Source organism: Chrysochloris asiatica, unplaced genomic scaffold, assembly GCF_000296735.1.
Source record: "Chrysochloris asiatica unplaced genomic scaffold, ChrAsi1.0 scaffold00090, whole genome shotgun sequence".
Classification (NCBI taxonomy): domain Eukaryota; kingdom Metazoa; phylum Chordata; class Mammalia; order Afrosoricida; family Chrysochloridae; genus Chrysochloris; species Chrysochloris asiatica.
This window is the reverse complement of record NW_006408608.1, coordinates 11,299,664-11,322,327: the sequence shown is the minus strand read 5'-3', so window position 1 is coordinate 11,322,327 and position 22,664 is coordinate 11,299,664. Positions and strand designations below refer to the sequence as shown.

Genomic DNA, 22,664 nt, shown 5'->3' with positions numbered 1-22,664 from the left:
CTGCGCGGGCCTACGGAGAGGCGGCGGCGGCGGCGGGTGCGGGACCGGGGGCAGCGGGACCCAGTGCCGCCAGGTCGGGGGTCCGCGCCCCTGCCACGGGGGTCCGCGCCCCTGCCACCTCGGCTGCCGCTGCTTCGGGCAGCGACTCCTCCGAGTCGGTGCGCAGGTCCTCGTCGTCCTCATCGTCTTCGTCGTCATCATCATCATCGTCGTCTTCGTCGTCCTCTTCGTCGTCGTCGTCCTCGTCGTCGTCCTCATTCAGCTCCAGCTCCTCCTCCTCGTCCTCCTGCGAGGACTCCCCAGTGGCGGGTGCGGCGGCGGCGGAGGTGGCAGTGGGCGCAGCGGGGCCCTCGAGGGCACCGGGGAGCGTAGCGGGTTGCCCGGGATGGCCGGGGTCGCCCGCGTCGCTCAGGCCCAGGCCCAGGCCCAGGCCGGCGGCGGCCGTCTGCAGAAAGAGCAGGGAGCCGCCGGGCTCGGCGCCCAGCGTGAGCGAGCCGTCCAGGCTGACAGCGGCGGGCGCAGGGCCCTCTGCGCCAGGCTCGCCGCGCTCCTGCTTCTCGTGCTTGCGCTTGTGCGAGTCCATCTGCGACATGCCCACAACCGTGTGGCGGCAGCCCGGGTAGGTGCAGTGGAAGTGCGAGCACTTGAGCTTGTACTTGCAGTCGGGCACGGCGCAGTCGGCGCTGGAGCTGAACTGACAGAAGCCCGCTGCGCTGATCACGTCCTGCTTGCCGTGGTGCTTCCGGTGCGCAGTGACCTTGGTGCTGTCGGTGCAGCGGAAGCGGCAGCGCAGGCAGTGGAAGTGCGTGCTGGTGCCCGAGAAGGGGCAGTCAGCGAAGTGGCAGCTGAGCGAGGCCTTGAAGCGCTTGAAGTCGTCCAACACCAGGTTGTCCACGCGGTCGTGGTGCTGCGCGTGCTTGTACATGTGTGTGCGCCCGCAGAACTTGTAGCCGCAGTTCTCCCGCGTGCAGTGGTAGTGGGTGACCTTCAGTGAGAATTGGCAGGCCGCGTCCTTGCAGTCCTCATAGAGGTCGAAGCGCCGGAAGCCCTCCAGCATCATGCCCTCGTCCAGCATCTTCCGGGAGGAGGCCGTTTTGCGCCGCTTGCCGAAAGGCGACATGTCCTCAATGATCCAGAAGCGCTTTTTGGCTCCTGAGGCCGTGGGCATGGAGATGGTGTTTCCTGGAGGAAAGGAGATGCAGTCAGTGTTGAAGGGATGCCCCCTTGGGCACCATTCCCTAGGTCGAAGCCATTTGTCCAATCTGAGCACAGCCAGAAGGCAGCATTTTGTGCGGGACCCCTCGGCTTCTCTCCCACTCATCCCCCCTGAGCCAGGGAGCCTTCAGGCTTCCCCTTGCGTCATGGCTGTCTGCAGGATGACCAACAGGCATCCACCTGGGGTGGCCATGCAGCCAGCTGGGGGATGTGGTGGCTGCTTCCTGACGGGTTTGGGTGGGAAGTGAAGACACGTCCCGCGCTAATTGAAGCTGAAGAGGGGATCTAGGTCTGGGGACCATAATTACCCAGGTTGGACGGGGGCCAGGACGCCATCATGTGCCTGTCTCTAATGAGGGACAGGCCGGCTCCTTCTCCGGCTGGCTAACCGTTTTCCCGGCTGCCCGCCTGTCTGTGCATGGGGACCAGCCTACTTGCAGCAATGATGCCAAGTGCCCTGGGGCTGTAACTCCCTGCCCTGTGGTTTCAGAAGGTCCTTTCAGGTCTTGACGTTTTCTACCCCAGGTGGGCCAGGAGAGGGTCACTCTACTGAGGGGCCAGTCCTCCGGAGCCAGGAGCCTGCCTGCCTGCCCTGCTGGGGACCAGCACCCCCCTTCTTGGCCCCAGCTGCGTGGCACAACTTGAGATACCACATTGCCAAGGATGTTTGACAGCTGGTTTTGTCCCAACCCTTTCTGAGGGGTACCCAAGGCCATCCCCCTGCTGGCTCCCTGCCCACCCTCCAGAAACACCAAATGGAACCCTCAGGCCTGGCCCTATCTAAGAGGTTAGTGGGCTCGCCCAGACTTTGCTTAGAAAGTTAGAAAGTTGACCTGCTTGGCCCTCCCTGAGCCGACCACCAGCCTGACCACTGGTAGCCTAGTCACCAAAGGACTACAATGGGGTGGTGACTCCTGGCAGGAATGGGACCGGGGGTGGAGGGGTGGGGGGAAATGGGGGTAGTAGGGGTGGATCTTATGCCTGAAGTCTGGAGTGGCTACTTTGACCTGCCTGGCTGTGTCTGGGGCAGAGCCTTAAGGACCTGGGGTCTATAAGGAAGGACAGGTCCTGTGCCCTGCTCTCTGTTTCTCCCCCTGCCTCCCACCCCAGGTCTGGCATGGTGCTATAGCACAAAAGAATTGTGAGGACAGAATGGGGCCTCAGGGGTTCCCCTCCTCTGGACTCTGGTTGGGTCTCAGGCCCTAGCAAACCAGTACAGGTCCCAGTTGAACACCCCCCTCCGTCCCTAGCGCAGGGAGGACAGCCCCTCCTGGCGTCCAGCAGGAATCGGGCATGGGACAGACACAGACACTTTTGCATCTCTAGCTGGTTGCTGATCTGGGGCATGTCCCTAGTGGCGACATTCTGGCCTGTCTAGAGCTGAGCAGGTGCCTTGGGATGGAGGCCAGTCTCTCTGGTCTTGGGGATGCTTGGCTGTGAGGGGTCTGGCTGACCACAGGGGTAACCCAGCTCTGAGAAAGGGTCAGGGTCCTGTACCCCGGACTGACACGGGATGACATATATCAGTGAGCACATGTGTCCAGTTACCTGCAGCATCCTGAACTAGGGGGACGTCACTTTTTAGTGGCGGTGGAGTGGCAGTGACGGGTGGGCTGCTGATGGGCGGGGCCAGGCCCCGGCTGGCTCCTAGAGTGGCACTGAGCAGAGAGTATGAGAGACAGGGAGGAGGGAGGAGATATGGCAGGGGGGGGAGGGGCGGCCGCAGCAGGGCCTGCGGCAAGGATGGCGGCAGTGGGGGCGGTGGAGCCACAGGGGCAGCCTCATCACCAGCAGCGGCCGGAGGAGGAAGAGGAGGAGGAGGAGGAGCCGGGCAGCCTGGAGAGGGTGGAGAAAAGCAGAAAAAAAAAAAGAAAACAAAAACAAAGAACAAACAAAAAGAACCAAAATGAGAACCCGGATGGCAGAAGCAAGATGACATGAAATGTGTGGACGGATGAGCAGCAGAGTGAGGGACAGAGAGAAGACATGGGGGGCAGGGGGAGAGCAGACAGAGGCAGTGCCAGGGGCGAGGTCACCATGGGAGCCTGCCGCAGAGCCCACTGCAGTGGGACTGTGCTGGGGGCAATGGTCAGCCTGAAGGGCTACTGTGAGTAGAAGGGAGGTGGGCAGAACAGGGGAGGTGGCCTCTGGGACCTGTGTCCCACTGACCCGCTGACCCTGCCACACACGGGCCTTCCCTTTTCAAGCTGCTGGACCAGATTTCTATCCTAAGACAGCGGCTCTCGAGCCCCAGTGCCCTCCCACTGCCCCCGGCCGGATGCCCGCCTACCTGCAGCGGTGCTCTCATTGCCCACGGGGGTGCTGGAGCAGCTCCGGTCCAGGGTGGATGACTCGGAAGACACAGCTCCCGGACTGCAGCCTGTATAATCCATGTACTCATCTGTCTCGGGGTCCATCAGGCTAGGGGTACCCTGAAAGGAAGTGGGGGTGCCTGAGGAAACTGGGCTGGAGGCTGTTGCTTTGGGTGACATGGCCCACCACCTGGAAGCTAGAGTGGGCCTGGCCCGGCTCTCACCTGTGAGGGGGGCACACGGTCGAAGTTCTTCCCCAGCATCCTCCGCATGTGCTTCCGGGCATGCGAGGTCATTTGGTGCTTGAGAAGGAAGGAGAACTGGCAGCCTTCACGAATGCAGTGGAAGTGGCTATTCACCTGGTTGTACTTGCAGCCTGTGGATACAACCCCACCAGCCATGAGCCACCCTGCTGGCACGTGCTCATGGGGCACCCCTGGGTGTCAGGCCCCATTCTGGACCAGGAGAACAAGACAGAGGATATTTGGAAAAAGGACACTTCCCCCATGGTGCTTTCAGTGGTTAATATGCTCGACTGCTAATCAGAGGTGCCTTGAAGATCTACTATAACAGCAGCCACTGAAAATCCCACGGAATATAGTCCTACTCAGAAACATAGGGTCCCCATGAGCCGGGGTTGACTCGATGACACGTAGTTTGGTGTTCACTTGCTTGAACTCTCACCCCTCCTGGCTGTCTGGACCTTGGACCCTCCCTCTGGCCCAGCCAGCTGGTCCTTGTCCCCAGCCTTAAACTCTGTAAAGCCCACAGGCCCCATGACAAGGGACCTAATAGATTCTTCCACATCATGACAAAGCACCTGTCCCCATAGCTCCTCTGGGGAGCCTAGGATGTTATCCTCTTCAGCCCACCCTCCACCCCTCTGCTTTGCCCCAGCAAGGACAACAAATAGGGCAGGCGGGATTGGAACAGTGTCAGCAGAGGGCAAGTGAAGACTTGCCCGTTGCCATGGTACCAGGGCTGGTCAGGTGTCCTGTATCACCCCCCCCCCCCCAGCTTTGTTTGGCCCCAGCTACCAGAGAAAACACCCCAAGTTGAGTAAATAACGGTGGCTGTTGAATACCGGGGCATCTGTAAACTGAACCCAGGGGTAGTAGAGGCTGCAGGTGTTGATACCTGTTGCCATGGTTACCAACCCTGGGGGCCCTGCCATGAATTCTTTTTGAATCAATACTTGAAAGTTTGTTTCCTTTCTTTTCTGGCCGTTGACTTTTGAGTATGTTACCCTTTACTTTATGAAGTTGCCTATTGCAGAGGCAGCAACCGCCCCCCCCCCACTCCCCCAAGACCCTGCTGCCATAGCCACCAAGTACCACAACAGGCCTGTGGCCCAGGTGTCTGCCCAGCCTGCCGATGCCTGCCTGGCTCCCACCTGCCTTCAGTTTCCGGTCTATTCCTAGGGGATGCCACAGGTCCATGGACATGTGGTCCCATGCTATCTGCCTGGGGGCCCTGGACTTGCAGTAAACCCAGGGTGGGTGCAATGGGGAGGCCCTGCTCAGGGGTTGGTTGGGGACGTTTCCCAGAAGCACCCAGGTATCCGCGGCTGAGCTCCGGGCCATTTGTGGATCTGTCTTCCCAGACCTACAGCTACCTCCGCCTGGGTCTAGATTATTCCCCACCAGCTCCCCAGTCCCGATCTGTGCCTTCATACAACAGACCCTCAAACAGTCTTAACCACCACCATCACCACACTGCCACCCCTGTGACAACACAGAGCCTGGCACTGGGGACTTGGTTCCTCAAGAAATATCTGCTGAATGATGGTGCGACCAGACGGCAAACCATGGTCCATTTTAGATAAACAGCTTGTAATTTGAGCCATGGGAAAAGACCCCAGGGTGCTGAATTTCTGGAGCCCTCTGCAACTTAACTGCAAAAAGGCACAAAACCCTCTATCAGCCCCTGGACACTGGGTCACCCTCACTACTTGGTCTCGGGCCTTTGGGTTTCAACTGTTGGACACATTTCAACAAAGCTCTGTGGCATCTTTGGCAAAATATGGCCCATGATGTGCAGGGGCAGGAGACAGGTATCAGGAGAGGAGACTACAGGCCCAGCCCGCCCCCAGACCCTGCCATTCACCTAGCCTGCCACACTCCTCGCGCTTGGTGAAGTACTTGAACCCATTGGCTGCTCGCCGCTCAGCTTTCTCATGCTTCTTTATGTGCCAGGGCAGTTTGGTGGTGATGTTGGTCACGAAGTAGCAGCCAGTACGGAGACAGTGGTAGTGCCCGCGCATCCGGAATTCGCAGTGCTGCAGGGAGGGGGCACTGGGTCAGGACCAGACAGGCGGTGCTTGAACACCACCAGCTCTGCCTGTCCCCCGCAGCATGTGTGTTCTTCCATACTCAGAATTGGAAAATTATACTGTGCAAAGACCTTTCCCATGTTAAGAAAAAGTTATGTTCTTTTGGTCATTTGACCAAAACATCCTATTTGGCATGCACTTCACTCCTCCCAATCCCACATCCATGGCAGACATCATCAATCTATCCTTGCACGCTTCTCTGCATGCACAGGCCTAGACTCAGACAACTCCCAAGGCATTCAGCCAGTATACCCTGCCAGTCCAAGACCTTTAAGGTGAAGCCAATCTGCCCTTCCTGTTTGGGGTGGGGGCAGTGTGATCTCACTGTCTATGGGCTTCTTATAATTCTAGGTCTCTAGGGGAAGAGGGTAGAGTTAGTTGTAGGATGGGCAAGAATGAGGATACCAAGTGCACCCTGGCAGCCTAGCACTTAGTCCCCACTGAGATTGAGAATGAAATGACAGATTTAGCACCAATCTGAATGCCTTTCCAGGGGCCAAGGGGCAGACAGTGTCCTTTCCAGAGTCTGGTGGAGATCAATTAAAAAAGAGCGTGTAACAAGGAGCTCTGCCAGACGAGATGCCATGCCTCCCAGGCCTGCGCCTCCCGTGCCCCACCAGTCCCAGGCCCTGCCCACTGCACTGACCTGGTTGGGGCAGAGACACTGAAGGGAGTAGTAAGCAAACTGGTCTCGCACATTCACCAGGTTGTTGTTAGGGTTGATATGGTCCAGGCAGTGGGACTCAGCCTTGCCGGAGGTCTTACAGACGTACTTGCAGTTCCCAAAGAGACAGTGGAAGTGGAATTTGTTGGCATACTTGCAGTCCGTTGCGAGGCAGGGGTCGCTGGAAAGAAATCACAGCCCAGACAGTCATTGGCATCCCCAGAGCACTACCTGTCCAGGGTCCTGATAAGAGCTCATTGGGGTCTCCTCCCCAGTCTTGAGTGGTGTCATTGGGAGGGACAGCCCTAGGGCGGCCAAGTAGGACAGTTCAACCAGAGAAGACTACAGATCCCAGCGTGCATTCCTGCACCAGTTAGAGGCCCTGCATGGTGCACGAGGATTGCAATATCCAGGGTGCCTAGAGCAGTGCATGCTGGGACACGCAGTTCCCACAACCACACCTCAGGATTACAGATAAGGATGGCAGCAGTGGCTTCTTGGATATAGAAATGAGGGATGGTGCTGCCAGTCATTGGCGGGTTGCCAGCAAGGGCCTGGCTGGCACAGCCCGGGCACTGCCCTGGATGTGACAGACAAGCTGCAGATGGGTGGGCAACTCGACCAGGAAGCTTTGTTCCCACTGGACCTGACAGGTGGGGACGTGTCTGTGTCAGGGCCCAATGAGGCACACAGCTGCTGGGGCCTTCCGGGGTCAGCTCAGGGTCCTACAGGGCCCACCCACTCAAAGAACCTCAAGACCCGGCTAAGCACATGGGCTGGTGTGTGTGTGGGGAATGCTGGGTCAAGCCCCTACATCTTGCCTCCTGAGAACCCTGGAGTCCTGCCTTAGAGGTGAGAGAGGTAGAAAGGGCTGGGCTCCCCCTCCTGTTGGGTATCCCCCCCACAGTGGACGTAGGGTGGGAGCTCCAACCAAGTCCAGGTCACTAGGAGGGCTGTGCTTTCGGGAGGTGAAAGGGGAAGGGACGCGGGGCAGAGATGGAGTCCCCTTCCATGCTGGGGGCCCAGCTCCAGGTGCTCAGAGAGGGAGGACAGCTACCACTCAGGTGGTATGTGTTCACATCCAATTTATTACTTTTATTGAGGACAATAAGCTGCGGTGCACACATTACAAAGTCACCGTTCTCGCCGCAAGGAGCCACCACCAACCAGCGAGGAAGGTCCCTTCCACCCCTGAGCGCAAAAAGCTCTGAGCCAGGGGTGTGCCTAGCCTCTCTGCTCCCCACCTCTTGTGCCCTGAGGTCTCAGCCATGAGTTCGAACCACTGTGGGGCAGCAAGGAAGCCCAGAGGGAGACTCAAGACTCACTGCTGGATAACGAAGCCTCGTCCTCTGAGGACCGCCACTCTGGCTGACCCTCACCAGATCACCCACCTACCTGGCACAGTGGCCGCTACCCCCACCCTTGTCCCTGGCTTGCTCTGAGCAGCAGCATCTTTGGCTAGCAGGGCACTGATGACCACGTCCCAAAGGCTGGGGACAGCCAGCCAGTGCTCCTCTGCAGGCTGCCCGTGCTAGCACCTATGCCCAAGACATGCGGGGAACATAGGACTCCCGGCTCATCGAGGGACTCACTTCTCCTGGAACTGGAGGAATCCGGGTTTGACCTGGGGCTTGGCGTTTTCTAGAGAAGTCGTTGCCAAGGGTGAAGCGGGCAGGTGAGGCACTGATGCTGGGAGATGAGGCATCTGGGGGATGGTGGAAGCCAGCTGCTTCCAGGCGAGCAGGGTGGGGGTGGAGGGCACCGAGGCAGGACTAGGGGCCGGGCCCTCCAGAGAGGAAGCTGTGGCCATGCTCACGGGAGGTGCCGGCGGGGATGAGGGGGCCAGGCAGGGCTTGGTGTCAGCGGTGGAGGCCGGGAAGGCAGGCTCCGAGTTTCCTTTCACTGTGCCTCCCTCTGTCCGGAAGTGGAAGCTGCGAGAGGCAGAGAAGGGGGTCTCAGGTGGGAAAGCTGAGAGGGCACCCCTCCACGCTCCCAGCACTAGATCCCAGAGACCACCAGAGGGAACGGCTGGAGAGCAGCAGCTGTGTCCTTGGGCAAGGACTCAGGCTTCTAATGGCCCAAATACATCTTCCTACCAGTGACCTTCCTGGCCCCAGCTCCTCCTTGCAGGGTGGCGGGAGCAGGCCCTGCCTCAGGAAGTCCCTGCCATCCCGAACCTGCTCCCAGAGTGAGTGGGCATGGGACTCTCTGAACCCAGCAACCAGAGGCCTCAGTGGGAGCAGAGCCCAGCTGGGACTTGGGCCGCAGGGAGGGTGTTTTCAAAACTTATAGATTATGGTTCACTTACAGGGCGATTGCTGGGCTTGTGGCTTTTTAACTTGGTGGGTAACACCAATTGATTTAATGATTTCTAGGTCAAAGGGAGTCTAAAAAGGTAATATGGTATCTTGCCAGGCATTCACCTAAGTCACTGCCCTGGGAGTCTGTGCCCTCCCCACCCCAAGCCAGGCTCTGAGCCTTCGAGGCTGGCTCTATAGGGGGAGTCATGGTGTGGCTAATAGTGTCATCCAGGATCGAGGGTATGGCAGCTGGGTCCTGGGCTTCAGGTGAGGCCTGTGCAGGGGCTGAGCAAGTGGAAGGAGGGGCAACCTCTCTGTTGTCTCGTGAGCGTTACACAAGGGGTCCTGTGGGGCCAGCTGGAAGTTCTGCAACACCCAGCCCTCCCTACACACCAGCCAACCCCACCCCAGGACCCTACAACTCACTTGGCGTGTTTGATGGCCCCGTCCAGGGTGCTGAACAGGGCGCCACACTCTTCCACCACACAGTGGAAGTGGGCCTTGTGGAGGAAGTCACACTGGGCATCACAGAAGTCTTTGGTGCCAAACCTGCCAGGGGAGCAGCTGCTTAGAGAGGGCCCCAGGGGCACAACTGGAGCCTGGCCTTCCATCCTTCCCTCCTGCCAGCTGTGCCCTCACCTGCGTAGGTACACCTTCCAGGGCTCTGCCAGCTGCTCGTGGACCAGGGCCTTCACAGCCCTGCCCAGGAAGGGTGAGGCCTCTGTGGTAGGGCCGCCCTCCACCTCCATCTTGGTGTTCAGCAGGTTGCCCAGGCTGGGGTTGCCCTGAGACATCTGTGGGAGGGCAAGAACCATGCTGGGGTTGGGGCACCTTGGGATGCAGGGTCAGCTGCTCCTCGAGCCCCCAGCCCCACCGTGCTGAGCAGAGAAGAGAACAGAGAAGGTGGCTGAGCCCACGTGGCTGGGTCTCTGAATGGCTAGGCCCTGCAGGCCCCATCCCGTGCTGCTGGGCTCCATCACTCAAGTCGAAGCCTGGAGATTTAGGGAGCTCTGGCAGCCCATCTTTCCCCAGACTTCCAGGCTCCCTGGTTATTTTCCTGCTAGGTTTTCAAAAGAAGTGCAGGGAGAGGGGGGCTGGGGGGAACCCCTACGAATTCCTTGAGAACACAGAAGTCACACAAAGGAGGAGCTGGGGGAAGGGGGAGATGCTGCTACTGAGGGGAGGGGGAGGGGAGTCATTGTGAGAGCGCCACCTACACAGGGTGCCAGGTTCTGACAGGCAGGAGGGAGGGGGTGCAGGGGGGCAGTGGCCAAGGAAGGGAAAAGGTGAGAGAGTGCAAGCAGGAGAGGGCAAGAGAGTCGGGGAGGTGGGGCTTGAGCTTTGGGAGAGGGTAGCTGAAGGCACCTCCCCCGCATGGGCCCAGCCAGGACCCCCACCCCATTGGGGCCGTCGAGGCCCCGGCTCGCTGCTCGACATAGTCACTTGTGTACAGTAACCAAATTAATCTTGCTGTAGTCAAATTCATCATGTGAAGGGGAAAAATATATTTGAGATGATGTATAATTTACAAAGACCCTGCATTATTTAAAATAAATATTCCGGCGCGACCTCTCCGGAAAACGTCCGAGACCATTACTCAACCCGAAAAGTGGGGATTGATGCTTTGCTCCCATTTTAGACTCTCCTCTCCCCCTCCCTCCCGGAAACAAACAAACAAAATATATAAAAAATAAATAAATAACATTAATAACGAAGAACGGAAGAAGTTGGAGGACCCTGCAAAAGCTTTTGAGCCCTCCATCTGAAGCGGGGTGGGAGGGGGGTAAGGGGGGGAAAGGTGTCAGAGGCTAGAATATATTTCTTCAGCCAGTTCATTAAATTAATTTGTAAGCAGTGGCTCTGAAATTATATTCGATGAAAAATGGCCTCAAAATTTAAATGGTACAAACTCATCTTATTAGAGGCAAAACATTAAAAAACAAACACATCCCCCCCACCCCCCAGCCTAGCTTTAATTTCTCTGGGTAGGGGAATGGGAGGCGTGTGATAGATGGCTCTTACCTTATTCATAAGCGAGGATAAAAGAGATGAATTTGCCGGGACTGCGTGGCCATTTGATTCATTACTAGAACACACAAACCAAGGGGCTTTAGCTCAGACTCTGTGGAACTGAGCCCAGACTTACCTTCCCACCCAGTCCCCAGGACTCCGGTTCCCCCTTACTGCACCTGCCTGAGCAAGAAAGATGGTCCCTCCCAGCTCCTCTGGGGGTCTGGCACTGCAGGTAGCGGCTGCCCCCAGAGTCCCCTTTTTGGCTCCTAGGCCTAGTTCTTGGAGCTGGCTGACCTGTGGGGGAGCTGAGTTGGGGCCCCACCTGTGAACCCCACTGCCTCACCTGGACTCCTTTACAGTCAGGTCTACACTGCGGTCTTGAGAGGCCTCATGGAGGCCTGGGGTACCAGCACTGTCACCGGGCTCCTGCTTCACCTGGGTTGGGGGGAACCTGGCAGGAGTGGCCTGCTGCCCGTTTCCTACAGTGGGGAGGGCAGGGAAGACAGCGTCAGAGGGTAAGGGTCCCATGTGGGCACAAATCAAGGCCCCCAGGAGGGGGCAAGTTGGGCAGGCCAGGGCCCCAGGGGAGGTCTGGCTGCTGTTCAGCGCTTCTCCCCCATTGACGTGATCGCTTGTGACGCTTACCCCTGTGTGGCAATTCTTCAAGTGATAATTATTGCAAAATTATGTCAAAGTTGTCCTGGCTCAGGGCCTCCTGGAGGAGAAGGGCGGGAGGCTGGGGAGGGGGCTGAGGGGGGGGTGGGGGCCCTTCATTTTCTCCACCAACTGTCACAGTCAATTTGTGGGGCTGCCGCTTAGGCTTTTATTAAAGACTCTGTTAATGCTGAGGGAAAGTGGCAGGTCTAGTCTGGAAGATGCGCCCCCTCCGCAGGTCCCCATCCCACTGTTGCCGGGGCGACGGCCCTGCCTTCCACTGAGCATGCCCAGGAGGAGCATCTGCTGTGTCAGGGCTATCGAAGCTGACAGCCAATCAGAGTGGTTCAAACTATGTGACCTCGCCCGTCAAGCTGTCCAGACCAGACTGGGCTTTGAGGCCACCCTGGCGGTACCCATGCAGGGTGTGAGCTGAAGGGGGGGGGGGGGGGGCGTGGCTGGAGCCAGGTGGGAAGAGACTGCAGAGGCAAACCCACACAGGGGTCAAAGCCACTGCTGACAGGAACATGTCCACCAAGTCTTTCTCTACAATCCCCAAGTGACTGAAATATTAATTTGCCCCAAGGCGCTAAAGCTGACAGAGAGCTGTTTCATAGAGAGCAAGTGGCATTTTATTAAAAAGTAAAAGAAACGGCCTCTCTCTCTTTGCTTGACCTTTCTTTGGGGAGAAGGAGAATTTTCTAGTGAGAAGAAAGTACTGGATAGCCTAGCCACTGAGTGAGGGGAGCAGTGGACCCTGCCCTTGCCCAAAGGGATGCGGGTGTGGTCAGGGCAGCACTTGGAGTAGACAGCAGGCTACTTCAAGCTGCCCTTGAGATAGAGTTTCCAGAACTTGGGAGTCATGTTTCAGTAGCACCCCAGAGTTGCTTGCCCAAGGTCCCCAAGACTACCCCTGCCAAGTCTTGGCAGCCCTCTGGGAGTCCAGGGCCAGGCCGCAGGGGCCCTCCATCTTGGCTGGTTTTGGAGAGTCTTGCTCGGGAGTAGAGTGCATGGGCTCAGCAGCCAGACTGCCGAGGTTCAAATCCTCGGCCACATCCTAGCTATATGCCTGGCAACCAAAACTCTCCTCACCACACCTCACCGGGTGCCTGTCTTCTTCCCTGTCGTCTCTCGGCAGGCATTGCGCTCTCAAAGTGAATGATTAGAAAGTGCCACACCCAAGTGCGCAAAGCTGTCCTCCCAGGCTCACGCTGACTACCAGGGTGGGGAGTCCCAGCAAAGGCAGAAGAATTCAGAGGGAAAAAGTAGAAAAAAAAATTTAAAGAGAATACTTAAGGGATTAAAGACGTAGGTCAGAAAGACAGAGATGAGAGAGACGGCAAGTGAGTGAGAGAGAGAGAGAGAGAGAACCACCTGAGAAGGAAGCAGCGGCAGGACAGAACGGGAGCCCACAGTTCTGGCTCTGCACCAGTTCAGTAGCCACTGGCTGGGTGTGGTCATTTAGACGAAACAAATTACAGCTAACATTCAGCCCCACTGTCATAGGAGCCAACTTTACGCGCTTAAGAGCCACCCGAGCTGTGTGGCTGCTGCACTGGGCAGAGCAGGGTGGAATGTCTCTAGGATGACGGGAAGTTCTGACAGCTCTGGTGTGGATGGAGGACTAGTATGGGCAGGGCAGTCTGGACTTGGGGTCGGGGGTGGGAATGGGGGGTGGGTGGGTGGGTCTAGACTCCCACAGGATGGAATCCCCTGAAAGCGCAGCCATCCTTGCCTCTGAGCTGACCTCATGTCCTCCTCCAGGCCATCTGCCTGGTGCCCAGGAGGCCTGCTAGGACTGCTCCCCATTGGGGACCAGATTTGGGGTGTGGGTGAGAAGACAGGAGAGAGAGAGACTTCGAAGTTACCTGGGATGCATGAGCACCCCAAGAGGCAGGGATTATTGTCCCCATTTTACACGATGAGGAAACAGCAGCTCCTTGGGTGGGTAGAACAAGGGATCCAAATAGGAAATAAACAGGATGGTGGAGAATAGGCACAGAGGCGTGGTACCTCTTCCCAACACCCCCCTTGGCTCTGCTCTGCAACCTGAGGCCAGCAAGCTACCACGGTCTATAGGGTGCTGTCTTCTTAGGCCAGGCCCAGCCTGCTCACCTGGGTCAAAGGTGGCAGAGGGCTTGAGGGCAGCTGCGGCCAGTCTGGCCATCATGGGCGAGATGAGACCCTTGCTGGCAGAGATCCTCTCCAGGATGGAGGTGGGGGGCGTTGGGACAGCGGCAGGGGTCGCCGGGGCCGTGTCACCAGCTCCCGAGCTGGCCAGCGTGGGTGTGTCAGGGGTGGCCGAGGCTACTGCCCCAGATGACATGGCCCCCATAAGGCCAGATGCACCCACAGGCAGGGAGGAGCTCCCACGACCAGGAAGAAGCGGGAAGAAGGGTGCAGTTGTGGGGAGGCCCGAGTTGGAGAGGGCCAGGGCCAGGGGGATGGAGCCAGGCAGGCCCTGGGACAGCAGCCCGGATATCTTGCTGCTGGGATTCTTGGTGGCCCCACTGGGCAGTGCCTCTGTGGTGGTGGCAGTAGCGGTGGCAGCAGCGGCCAGGGAGGCGGAGGACTGCTGGCTGGTGGGGGAGGCGCTCAGGCTAGAGTTCTTGCTGCTCAAGGCAGAGAAGTCGATGAGATCGTCATTGCTGGACTCCTCCTGCTCCGTGTCCTTGGCACCCAGCAGCGAGGGCGGCAGCCCCAGCACCCCCGAGGCGCGGATGTGCCGGCGCTCATGTTTGCGCTTGTGCGAGGTCATCTGGCTGGTGGAGGTGAAGGTGAAGCCGCAGCCGGCGCGGATGCAGTGGAAGTGATTGGTGGCCTTGCTGTACACGCAGCCCTCGTACTTGCACTCCTCGTACTTGTAGAACTTCTTGAAGCCGTCCTTGGCGTAGGCGTCATCCTTGATGTGGTAGCTCTTGTGCTTCTCAATGTCACACTTGTTCTTGAAGGTGAACGTGCAGCCGGGGCGCCTAGGTGGGACATTAGGAATCCAGTGTCAGGGCCCCCCAGGGCCAAGAGGAGGAAGACCCAGGCTGGACACCAACTCAGGGCTGTGCCTTCCAGCCACCTGCCCCAGCCCAGGGACTCTCCCTGTAGGGCCCTGCTCACCTGCAGTGGAAGTGTGTGGTCTTCTGCCCATAGAACTGGCAGTCGGCCGTGCCGCAGTCTTCAGTGGCCCGGAAGCGCTGGAAGCCATCGTTGATGAGCTGGGTGTTCTTCTTATGAAAGTTCTCGTGGGTCATCACGTCTGACGTGCTTGTGTACACCTTGTTACAGCCCACCTATAAAGGCCAGGTGGCTGTCAGAGTGACCGAACCCAGGCACACCTGGGTCCCAGGCCTCACACCACCAGTTGCCCTGCGGGGACCTTCAGCATTGTTAATGCTCCAAGTGGGGTGGGATTCATGTCGGGACTGGAAGCTAAGTAGAAAGCCTCCAAGGGCCCTGTGGCCCTCCTTGATGGTCAGGTGTTTTCAGATTGCCTGGATACCTGAGACAGGTACAGAGGCCCAGGCCGTAGAAGCTGGCTGTGGAGTCCCCATCTGTGGGACCCTGGAGGCCACCTTTAGTCCAGGAACTCACTTAGCAGCTCAGTGGACGGTTCCTGGGCACCAGGCCCTCCCCACCCCACCCCATCTGGGCCAGGGCAGGCAATGTTGCCATATTGAGTAAAAAACAGTGGAATCTGAACACTCCCGAAGGCTGGGCCGTGCCAGCGTCTGCACCATCTCAGAGCCCACAGGGGAGCCCCCCTCTCCTTGTGGTCCAGGTTATTTCAAAGAGGCCATAACAACCTCTGACAAATACCGGGAGATGAGGGTAGGGGGGGCCGCAGCTGCTATTTGCAACCCCCAGTTGCTCTCCTTGGGCCTGACACCTTGAAAAAGGCCAGACTCTGCCCGGCATTAAAACAAAGAATTAAACAAAAACCTCCTCAGGAATCATGTGCGATGCTCCTCTTGGTGTTAAAGCCTGAAAAACGACCATCTGTATAAACAGCTCATGGAATTTCACCCCCCCCCACCCCACCACCCCCCCCGCCTCCCCGGGCCCACCAGAGCAGGCAGGCCGGAGCCTCCGGGCTTTCTCCCGGGCCCACCTGCATGCAGTGGTAATGTGTGCTCTTCCCGTTGAGGTGACAGCCGTGGTAGTAGACGCTGCAGTCGTCCAGGGGGCTGAAGCGCATGAAGCCATGCTGCAGAGAGTTATCCCTCTTCTTGTGCATGTTGTAGTGCCGGATCACGTCCTGCTTACTGGTGAACCGCTGCCAGAGAGACGGCGGTTAGCAGGGGCTGGGCTGCAGACGGTTCGAGGGCCCTAGCCCCAGGCCTCTCAGCCTTCCTATAAATAATCCCGTCCCAGGCCACGGCAGCCCACACTGCTCCAAAGTCGGTGCCTGGCACACTGGACTTTGGCAGGTACAGTTCAAAGGTTCCAGGCCCACAGACCTTCCCAAGCTCCCGATAGCATGTCCAGGAGTGGGGTTTCTGAAGCAGGCTTGCACCTCCCAGTGCCACCTTAGGGCTGTGGCCACTGGGCTCTTTGGTGAGACAGAGGGATCGGCCCCTAGGCAGACCGAACGGGCTCCCATCTCATCCACTTAAACAACAAGCTATCTGAACCTCACTTTTATCATATATAAGATGGGGCAGCAACACCAACTTCAAAGGCCACTGCAAAGATAAAATGAGATAGGTACCCGGACTTAGCATTGCCCTAGGTCATGGTAGGAGCCTCGGTGGTACAAAGGGGCTAAGAAGTTTGAACCCATCAGCCAGGGAAGCCAGTACCTGCCCACTGTCCCATGAGTTTCCCACCAGGATCCGATTTCCAAGTTCATATTCCTGGAGGCCGGCACACACACCTTCCCTCGGCTATCCTAGGTCTTGGGCCAGCCAGAAGAACATGAACTTGACAGGCTAGAAGCCCAACTTTTGGGGTGCTATACTGAGTTCTGGTGTGGTACTGTAGGATAAGCACTGTATCCCAAAGTCAGTTTAAACTGTAAGGCTGGTGGTTCAAACTCACCAGCTGCTTCTTGGAAACCTGACACAGGGTCACTATGAGTTGCAGCTGACTCAACGGCACTTAGCAACAACAACAAATGCTTATGTTCAATGAGTCCTTTTGGCATAGTGGTTAAAGCACTCAACTTCTAACGACACGGTCAGCAGTTCGACCCAACCTGCTGCTTCTGTGGAGAAAGATGAGGCAGTCCACTTCCATAAAGATCGCAAGCCTCGGAAACCCTATGGGGCAGTTCTATCCTGTCCCCCGGGGTTGCTATGAGTCAGGTATGGACTCAGCGACAGTGGGTTTGGGGTTCATGGTAGACTCTCCAAGAACAGGAGTTTGAATGACAGCCAGTGGGATGCAAACTTATGGGCAGGAATGAGGAAAGCCAGTGGGCTCTCCGCCTGATACGGGGGCCTGCAGTGGTCTGTGAAGCCCGGAGCCCCATGGCCCCACTAAGGACCCGTACCTGGTAGTTGCACTCGGGATCAAGGCAGTGGTAGTGCTCGCGATACTGGTAGGCGCAGTGTATGTGGCCGCAGTGCTGACTGCCCGAGAACCTACAGAAGGAAGCGGGCATCAGGCCTCTGTCTGGGCATGCTGAGGGACCAAGGTGGCTGGCTAGGGTGATGCCTAGAGGGTAGATGATGGGGCAGGCTCTCCAGGCCTGAGAAGAGAACCCTGGGTCCATGGAGCTGCAGGTGAGCGGGCCATCTGCTCTCTCAACAGTGGGTATGAGTGAGGCAGAGGGTCCTTACACTCCAGGTGGGGAAGAAGGAGCTGGGGTCAGGCCAAAGTCAGACTAGAGGCAGATGATAGGACCTGGGATGGAGATGGGGAAGAAGGCGCCCCCGAGGAGGTTCAACCCCTTTTTCTACAGGTTGATGCCTGCCTCAGTCCCCCGCCCCAGACCCTAGTCCTGGAACCCTAAGTGCCCCAGCCTCATTCGTGGCTTTGTTGCTGAGAGGTGTTAAAGGGCTCTCTCTCTCTGTCCTGGGCTTTTCCTGACACTTGAAACAGTCCAGAGTTATGAATTTTTAAAGCCCAGCATCTGTTTGGCTGCCCACAGCAGGGAGCTCGCTTTCCCAGCCAACTCCACAGCCAGGAACACTAACCGGCCTGGCCACTGCCCACCTCCCAGGAAACCCCTTTTCTCTGAGGCCCCGATCTTGCCAGGATGTGGTTCTCACAGCCCAGAGGGCAGCCGGCCCCAGGGAGACACCCGGGGGAGCTCGCACCATGACAACCGTGAGGGAGTGCATGTTCTGCCTCTTGCTCCCCATTCAACATTGCCATCAGGTTGCAGGAGAAAGCGAGAGAAACCCCAATTATAAGGGGGTGAGCTACTTGCAAACAAATATTTGAGTTGAAGCTGCCAAAAGGGCCATCTGTCGAGGCACTAATAATGATGGTAATAGTAAAGAGAAGATAAACGGAGCAAGGCTGAAAACCAGAGAGACAAGGGAGGGAAAGACACAGAGGAACAGCAAAGGCTTAGAGCACCAACCGGCGTGACAGGGTCAGACAGATGCCAGGGCACTGCCCAGCCATGAGTAGCCCTGATCTAGGGGCATCTGTGGCGTCAAAGCCTCCTCATGCCAATCCTGCTATGCTGAGGCTGTAAAGGGCGGGTTGAAATTGGCCTCTGAGGGCAACACAAGGGAGGGGCTCCTTGGCTAACTGCTGCTCACAGTCCTTGCCATTGCTGACATGGTGACCTACACCCACCCAGATGCCACGGGAGGGCAGGAGCCCTGCCAACTGTAGGGGAAGGAGGGCCCTGCACTCACGCTGCCTGAGGTACCAGCTGCGTAAGAGTCCCCTGGCATGGGCCACCCCAGGTGGGGAGCACTAACATGGTGCAGAGGGAAGCCCCGTGGGGGAGTTTAGGGGCAAGAGTGCGGGGGGAGGAGGCAGGCACCTTGGTGCTAGGGTCAGACAGACGGCTGGTCCGGCAGTCCCCGGCATTCCTGACTCCCCCTACCACCTTCTCTCCACAGCAGGCTCCTCCCCCCCGGGGCCTACCTGGCAATATATTTCTGGTAAATGTTTACATCTTCGGTGACAGCTGGTTTATCTGTGGGCAATCCGTTCCTGGTGAGAGACACACAGGGCACAGCCGATTAGCAGACAGGGGGTGGCCTCATGCCCCAGCAGCACCTGGCCAGGCCAGCTCCCTGCCCTGGGGCCTGGGCCCTGCTCGCTTTCTCTCTGTCATGTTCCGAGGCATTCAGGTTTGCATTGACAAAGTCCCTGGGCAAACGCCTGGCACAGCTCCAACTAGCCCAACTCTGACAGGGTAGGGATGGCTCAAGCTGGAGGGGCAGAACTCGACTGGAAGATGAGCCTTGGGGCCTGCATCTGCCCCTAACACACAGGGAAGCTGGAGGCTCCTGGCTGAGGAGGGAGCCCTGGAGGGGGCAGAGAGTGAGGAGGGAAAGCTGCCCCATCCGCCCTCATGCCACAGGCACCTGGTGGACCCCAGATCTGCTCACCCCCTTTACAGTCCTCTACCCAGGGCCTGAGGGGGCTCCTGTGCTGAAGGAACTCAGGGGAGGGCCTCTGGAAAGGGTCTCACTCAGCCCCACACCATCGCTTGCTTTACTCCTGGGTTAGGGCATAAGCAGAGATCCCACCCCACCCAGCTGCCTACCTCTCCTTCCTGGTTCTGAACCCAGGAGCCCTATTCACCGGCAGGGATCCCAGGGCCCCCACCCCAGGGTGGGACTCTTGCTGTTGCAGCAGGCATGGATGCTTATCATGGCCAAATGGGACCAGAGCAGTCCGTGACAAGTGTGGGAGCAAGTGTGAGGGGCTGTGTGCCCAGGAGTGTAAATACCTAGGGTGTAGGAGCACAGTGATCAAGTGTATGTGTGGTGCAGGCGGTGTATGTATGTGTGTATATATGTGATGCGTGTGTACACATGTGCACGGAGATTGGTGTGTACATGCACCTGGGTGCCTAGGGCATGGTCTCCCTCCTACTCCCGTCCCAGGGCGAGGGTGGTAGCGGGGTCGGGGGGCACCTTACTTGACAGTGGAGACAGTCCCCGTGGTGATAGAGTCTGTTTTGGAGAAGGTTGACTTCAGGTACTCAGGAGTGTTGAAGGGCAGAGAGGCGGGAGGCTCAGGCGCAGGTCCTGGGGCGCTGGGGGCACTGGGGGCACTGACCAGAGGTGCAGGGGCCAGGCTGGGGGCAGGCGGGACCTTGGCTGGGAGCTTCTGGACGCCCCGGACGTCGTACTTGGAGGGACGCCCCACCTTGCCCGTCTTGAAGGCGATGGCCCCACCCATGTCGGGGCTCCCTTCCCCGGGCTTAAAGAGGTGCAGGTACTTGACGTTCTCCAAGTCATACTTGGATGGCTTCTTGTAAGTGCTTCCATTCTGGGGCCGCAGGCTCTCGCCTGTCTTCAGTTTCTGAATGAAGAAGTCATACTTGGAAGCACGGGCCACGAGGCCCTGCATCTGGACACTGCTGTGGGAGGGCAGGGGCAGGATGGTGGCCTTGGTCTCCAGGTGGGTTGTGCTGCTGGGCAGCCGTAGGCCAGGCAGGGGGCCCACCACTTCCTTGCCGGTCCGCTCCTCGGCCTTGGAGCCATGGGCCGGCCAGGATAGCTGCTCGCCGGCCTTGAGCTTGCGGATGTACTCCTCATACTTGGAGAAGCGCGCCCTCTTACTGAGGGCGTCCTCAGAGGGGGGCAGCCCAGAGGCTGTGGCTCCCTCAGGGGTGGAGCCCGCATGCAGCTTCTCGAAGCTGATCTTCCTGGCCAGTTCATCCCTAGTGTTCTGGTCATCGTAGCCAAACATGCCCAGGAACTCGGTCATGGTGGAGGCTGCGTAGTCCCTCAGCGAGGAGGCCTCTCCTACAGCGGGGTGGAGAGGGGTGGTCACCTCAGACCCCCTCCTCCACCTTGAGCCCCTACCCTAGGGGGAGGGGACCTGCACGGGGAGGGGCGAGTGGGACATGATCTATGAACATTTGGCGCACTTGTTAGGTTTTACGACTCTTAAATTAATTTGTTTTAAAAAAAAGTAATTAATACTGGGGTAAAATAAAACGAGTTCATCAATGCCAGGAAAATCAATTTCCTAAATGTTCTGGCCGATGGCTTTTCAGTACATTAAACAAAGTTTCATAAATGTCTCCGCTCTCTCGCCTTGGCCTAATATGAAAGAGAAGTCATTTTACTGGAAGTCAGGCCAGCACCCAACCTGCCTTCAGGGTGGGGGTGAGAACAGGGGCAAAAGGACAGGTGGGGACGTGGGCCAGCTGCCTTAGAGGGAGCCCTGAGGGCTGCTGGGGAGATGCTCTGGGATGGGGGACAGGTCTGTTGTGCTTGCCTGGAGGACCCTCGCTGACTTCCACAAACCAACACATGGGCCCGTCTCTAGGAGAAGGGGATCCCCCAAGATTTGCTCCCCTAAGAGCTGGGGGTTCCCTAAGGAGCTCAGACTCACTTAGGTTGTCCCCACCTCCGCTCTAGAGAGATGGATGATCCTTTATGCCTCCTACCCTCCTCCAGTTTCTCCTGAGCAGGACTCAGGGCCCAATGTGGTCCACCACTCCTTCTCCCCAACTCATGGGTGCTCGGACACCCTGGGGAACAGCCCTCTGGCCCCAGTGACACTGACACACATACACACACCCACACAATGTTGAGCCCACACCCAGCTCCGAAATCAACATCCTGGAGAGTGGTAGACAAAGGCACCCCATTCTCTCTGGGATGTCTGTCTCTACAGGGGCATCTCGTTCAGTGCTGCACATGACTCATTCCTTCATGAATACTCTGTGACGCTCTGGGTTAATGCGCTGGACTGCAAGGTTGTTTGAGCCACAAGGTCGGTGGTTCAAACTATACAGGGTTGCTATGAGTCGGAATCAACTCGACGGCACTTAACAACAACAAGACACCTATTCGGTGCTCCACCCTGGGCCAGGGCTGGGTGCACACAGGAGAATGACGTGTGCTCTCTTCACTGGATACAGGCAGAGCAGCCGGGGGTCCTGAGAGTGTGGAAAGGAAATGGGTGGGAGGCCCACGTCCCCACCCTGACGTGGCAGGGCTGAGATTCCAGACCTCACCTAGAGGTACCCTGAGAGGCAGGCCTGCACTTGGGCAGGAAACCCAGAGGCAGATGGAAGGTGGGGCTCTGGAGCACCTGAGGGGAGGGCAGCTGCTGTGGGAACTAGGACCCTATTGGGTGGGGGGAGGATGTGGAGGTCAGCCACCTGGCACCTGGTGGGCAGTGACTTTAGGAGCTGCCGCAGCTGGTTCCCTTGAGCTAGGGCTGGTGGTGAGCCATGGTGGTCTTGACCCCTAGCTCACAGGGCTGGGGCCTGGCTTGGGAGGAGTGGGCTTTGGCAGCCGCCTTCAGTGGCTCAGGGACCAGGGAAAGGGGCTAAAAATAGCTGGAGGCAGCTGAGCCCTCACTATATATGGCAGAGAAACAGAAGGCTTTGAAGGACAAGCAGCTTACTGTAGGAGGGGGCTGGGCTGGGGTCCCTGGCAGCCTGCAGGCCTGCATTCCTGAGCCCCAGGGCCCTGGGAAGGTGGGTTGTGGGCTCAGCCTAGAGTGGACAGCCAGAGCCCCGGCAGCGTTCTCCAGCACTCAGAGCGGACTGTCCTGTCCAGCTTCAATCCTAATCAGCTTTCAGCCAGAGGGTGAAGCCAGGGCCACAAGGCCTGAGGGTCAGGCCCTGCCTTCTGCCCTCCCAGCTCTCCCCTCCCTTGGGTGTGGGGTGTGGCGGAGTGCTAAGAGACAGCAGTCCTGGTTCCTGCCTGTCCCTCCCCTCTCCTCAGGCCCAGCATAGTCACCTTGTGTCTGGGAACGGCAAGGGCTTTTCCTATCAGAGGAAACTGAAGGTCACACTTTTCCTCATTGATCTTGCAATGTTTGTTAATTACTCTGTCACTGATGTGGCGAAGGATAATTAAACAGCTCTGTTTATATCTTATATGCATAATTATGTGGCTTCGCAAGGCTCCCCGCACAGGGAGGAGATGCGCCCCTCACTGCAGGGGGAAGGGGACCAGGGAGCAAGCAGGGAAGGCTCAGGGCACCAGGCAGGAGCCTGGGAGGGAGGTTGGGAGATAGAAAAAGGCCCCGTGTTCTGGGCTTCCAGTCTTAGTGGGGACCCCCCCCCAGCAGAAACC

At 58.1% G+C, this 22,664-nt stretch overlaps 1 protein-coding gene across 1 annotated transcript in view; it reads right to left on the bottom strand.

The window, feature by feature from the left end:
* Positions 1–10: 10 nt before the first annotated feature.
* The window catches only part of CASZ1 (castor zinc finger 1), a 166,556-nt gene continuing 143,902 nt past the window's right edge, over positions 11–22,664 (bottom strand). The window contains exons 6-21 of the mRNA XM_006866394.1: positions 19,538–20,369; positions 18,532–18,600; positions 16,976–17,066; positions 15,593–15,757; positions 14,602–14,774; positions 13,606–14,462; positions 11,180–11,315; positions 10,846–10,909; positions 9,463–9,617; positions 9,250–9,372; positions 8,116–8,454; positions 6,506–6,704; positions 5,634–5,805; positions 3,752–3,903; positions 3,506–3,647; positions 11–1,182 (exon numbers count right to left, since the gene is read on the bottom strand). Of these exons, the coding sequence (XP_006866456.1) occupies positions 11–1,182; positions 3,506–3,647; positions 3,752–3,903; positions 5,634–5,805; positions 6,506–6,704; positions 8,116–8,454; positions 9,250–9,372; positions 9,463–9,617; positions 10,846–10,909; positions 11,180–11,315; positions 13,606–14,462; positions 14,602–14,774; positions 15,593–15,757; positions 16,976–17,066; positions 18,532–18,600; positions 19,538–20,369 (4,841 nt within the window). The remainder of the gene's footprint in view (positions 1,183–3,505; positions 3,648–3,751; positions 3,904–5,633; positions 5,806–6,505; positions 6,705–8,115; positions 8,455–9,249; positions 9,373–9,462; positions 9,618–10,845; positions 10,910–11,179; positions 11,316–13,605; positions 14,463–14,601; positions 14,775–15,592; positions 15,758–16,975; positions 17,067–18,531; positions 18,601–19,537; positions 20,370–22,664) is intronic.